This window comes from Austrofundulus limnaeus, unplaced genomic scaffold, assembly GCF_001266775.1.
Source record: "Austrofundulus limnaeus strain Quisiro unplaced genomic scaffold, Austrofundulus_limnaeus-1.0 Scaffold208, whole genome shotgun sequence".
In the NCBI taxonomy this organism is placed as follows: domain Eukaryota; kingdom Metazoa; phylum Chordata; class Actinopteri; order Cyprinodontiformes; family Rivulidae; genus Austrofundulus; species Austrofundulus limnaeus.
In genome coordinates, this window is record NW_013952610.1 from 866,868 (window position 1) to 869,402 (window position 2,535).

The 2,535-nt window shown below is 39.9% G+C and overlaps 1 protein-coding gene across 3 annotated transcripts in view; it reads right to left on the reverse strand.

The window, feature by feature from the left end:
* The window catches only part of si:dkey-183c6.8 (protein O-GlcNAcase), a 20,580-nt gene extending 18,430 nt beyond the window's left edge, over window positions 1–2,150 (reverse strand). For 2 of the 3 annotated variants that reach the window (XM_014019071.1, XM_014019070.1), the window contains exon 1: window positions 1,890–2,147. In XM_014019071.1, coding sequence (XP_013874525.1) covers window positions 1,890–1,926 — 37 coding nt within the window. In that variant the 5' untranslated portion in view covers window positions 1,927–2,147. Of the gene's footprint in view, window positions 1–1,889 lie in introns of all 3 variants that reach the window. The other variant, XM_014019072.1, reaches the window with a different exon arrangement.
* Between the last annotated feature and the right edge of the window lie 385 nt (window positions 2,151–2,535).

The following is a 2,535-nucleotide window of genomic DNA, read 5'->3' on the forward strand; positions in this document are numbered from 1 at the left end:
TCCCTGTGCCATTCCACATTATTACAAATAACTTCATTTCTGGACATTTATGGTTTGATTTCTTTGTATGTATGGATCACTTGGGTTGTTACCGACAACTGGTGAAAATTTCATGTCATTAGCTCCTCTAGTAATATATTTACTGAGAAAAAATGGTGACGTGTTCAATACTTATTTTACCCGCTGTATATATAAATCACTAAATATGCTGCTGCTTTTATCCACAAACACAGCAGGTTTTGGATCAATAGCAGCTGTAGAAGCTCCATCCAGCAAGAGTTGAGCTCCTTCAGTGCATCCATGGCCACATCTCACTGCATTTATAAGAGGTCTAAATTCATCTGCATGCACACTCTCCAACACATTTTCTATTTTTAGAAATGGGAGCATCTCCAGCGTCCCTCTTGGTCCTTTGTGTTTTTGAATAAGTCTGCAGTTTGTGTGTATGTATGTGTGTGTACAAGTATCCGAGTACAGTAAGTGGGTCAGGATGAGGAGTAAATTAAATACAGTTTGACCACATTCTTTTGCATGTAAATTAGAATTTATTTATTTTTTCCCTTGCTTTGGTGTGTGTGTGTGTGTAAGCGTGTCTACAAGTGTGCTCTCYGCTGAGCCATAACAAATTATCACCTCTGTAGACTTTACTCATACAACTAAATAAAAAAACTCAAATTGCTTCTACTATATTTAAAAAAGTATTTATTTGGGATTCTTGACTTGCTGAAGGAAGCTGAATCTTGTGCATCCTTTCCTTTCAACTGGCCCTTTGGTGGCCTAGAGGTGGTTGTGGGCCAGCACCACATAAACCAAACTACAACCAGACCAGTTGTGGCATACCTTCCTAAAACAGTATCGTTACCAAACCTGGCCTACATATGGTTGACAAACCACTTGCCATGCCAGCAGTGCAAGTTTGACACCAGATCTGGCCCACACCTGTCTGCTATGGGGGCATGTTCCTCCTCTTTTGCCTCTTCCTCTTCAAGTCAGTGAAAAAGCAAAGGAGCGTGTCTGTCTACATGAGGGAAACGCAAGAGAAAGAGAGAAAAAAAGAACAGTTCTTATATTCTCCGACTCGATTCCCATTGTTCGTTTTAAAGAGTTGTTCAAAGGAATCGAATCATTTGTGAACATCCCATTTCTGGTTCTGTGTTTGAGTTCAATCAAATGATTTAAAACAGTTTCCCCATGAGCTGGGATGAACCAATTTACCAGGCTTTACAGTAGAAACAGGGATGTAGGTCACTAAATATATTGTCAATATAATCAAGCATGTTTCTCATGAAGTGTTTAAGCTCCTCGTTTTATTAAATGCAGATTGTATAATAATCATCTCAATCATCAAGTCAGCCTTATTAACATTATTCTCTTCATCATCACTCTTAATTGCATCTGAAATTTGAACTTTTCCTAATCATCCTCATTATTGTTATAACAGATTTCCTCATCTCCATCATCTGTAATTGTCAAACCTCAGTGAGGTCTCCAGTCACCAATCTCAACGTTTTTTAAACAGTATCCCATTATTTTTATTCTTATATCGTAATTGCTAATATTATAAGCTTATCGTTTTTATTTTTAGCGGATAAGATCCAAACATCTTCCTCCATCAGGCTGCAGCTTTTCAACCAGACAGCAGCCAAATGTTTTCCACCCTTTGCTGCTTGGCTGATTCTCCATCATTTAGCTTTTCCTCATGAGCTTTTTCTGTCCTCATAAATATATTTATCACCTCACCCACGCCCATCTTACTGGATGAAACATAACGGGATTCATGTCAGACTGTTAAAATTATTAGGCTAAGGTTTAACAATAACAATAAGTATAATCATTATTATTATTTTTTAATCAACTAGGAGGTCAGTAATGAAGTCGGCCGCTCTCACCTTCCACCACCCCGCAAAGAAACCGCTTCTCCTCCATGCTGCTTCCTGTCGGTCTCTAACGAGACAGCGAGGACGTTTTCCCCGTCCTCCAGCTCAGATTCCAGGGATGTTCTTCATTCTTCTCCTCGCTACGCTTCCACTCTTCCTCTCCTCCTCCTCCTCCTCTTCTTAAACGCCCCTCGCTGATGCTCTCGCGTTGCGTTCAGGTGCTCACAGAAAGCTCAAAGCAGCAGCTCTCAGTGACGTGCGGGAAGAAAAAAATACAATTAATTAAAACGTTATATTTACAATTTCACTTAATTTGATTTATTTTTATTTTGTTTTTTCAAAATCGCAGAATTTTCACATTTCCTGTTCAAATACCGGGAATAGACTGTCTCCATGTAAAACTGCTGTGAAGACGGGCAGTTCTCCTGCTGGCCGGTAGGGGGCGCTCGAGAGCTCAGAGACTCTTCCTGTTACCCCGCGCAGCTGCAGAGTAAAAGGAGTAAAAATAATACGCAAATTAGCAGCAGGTCAAGCGCGGCTGAGATCCAGTTTTTGTTTTCCTCTCGCCAAGCCTGACTTAAGGATGGAGAATTTATAAATCCAAGCTAACTTTAAATCGAAGCAGCAGGTAAAAAAAAAAAAAAACACCCACACCACC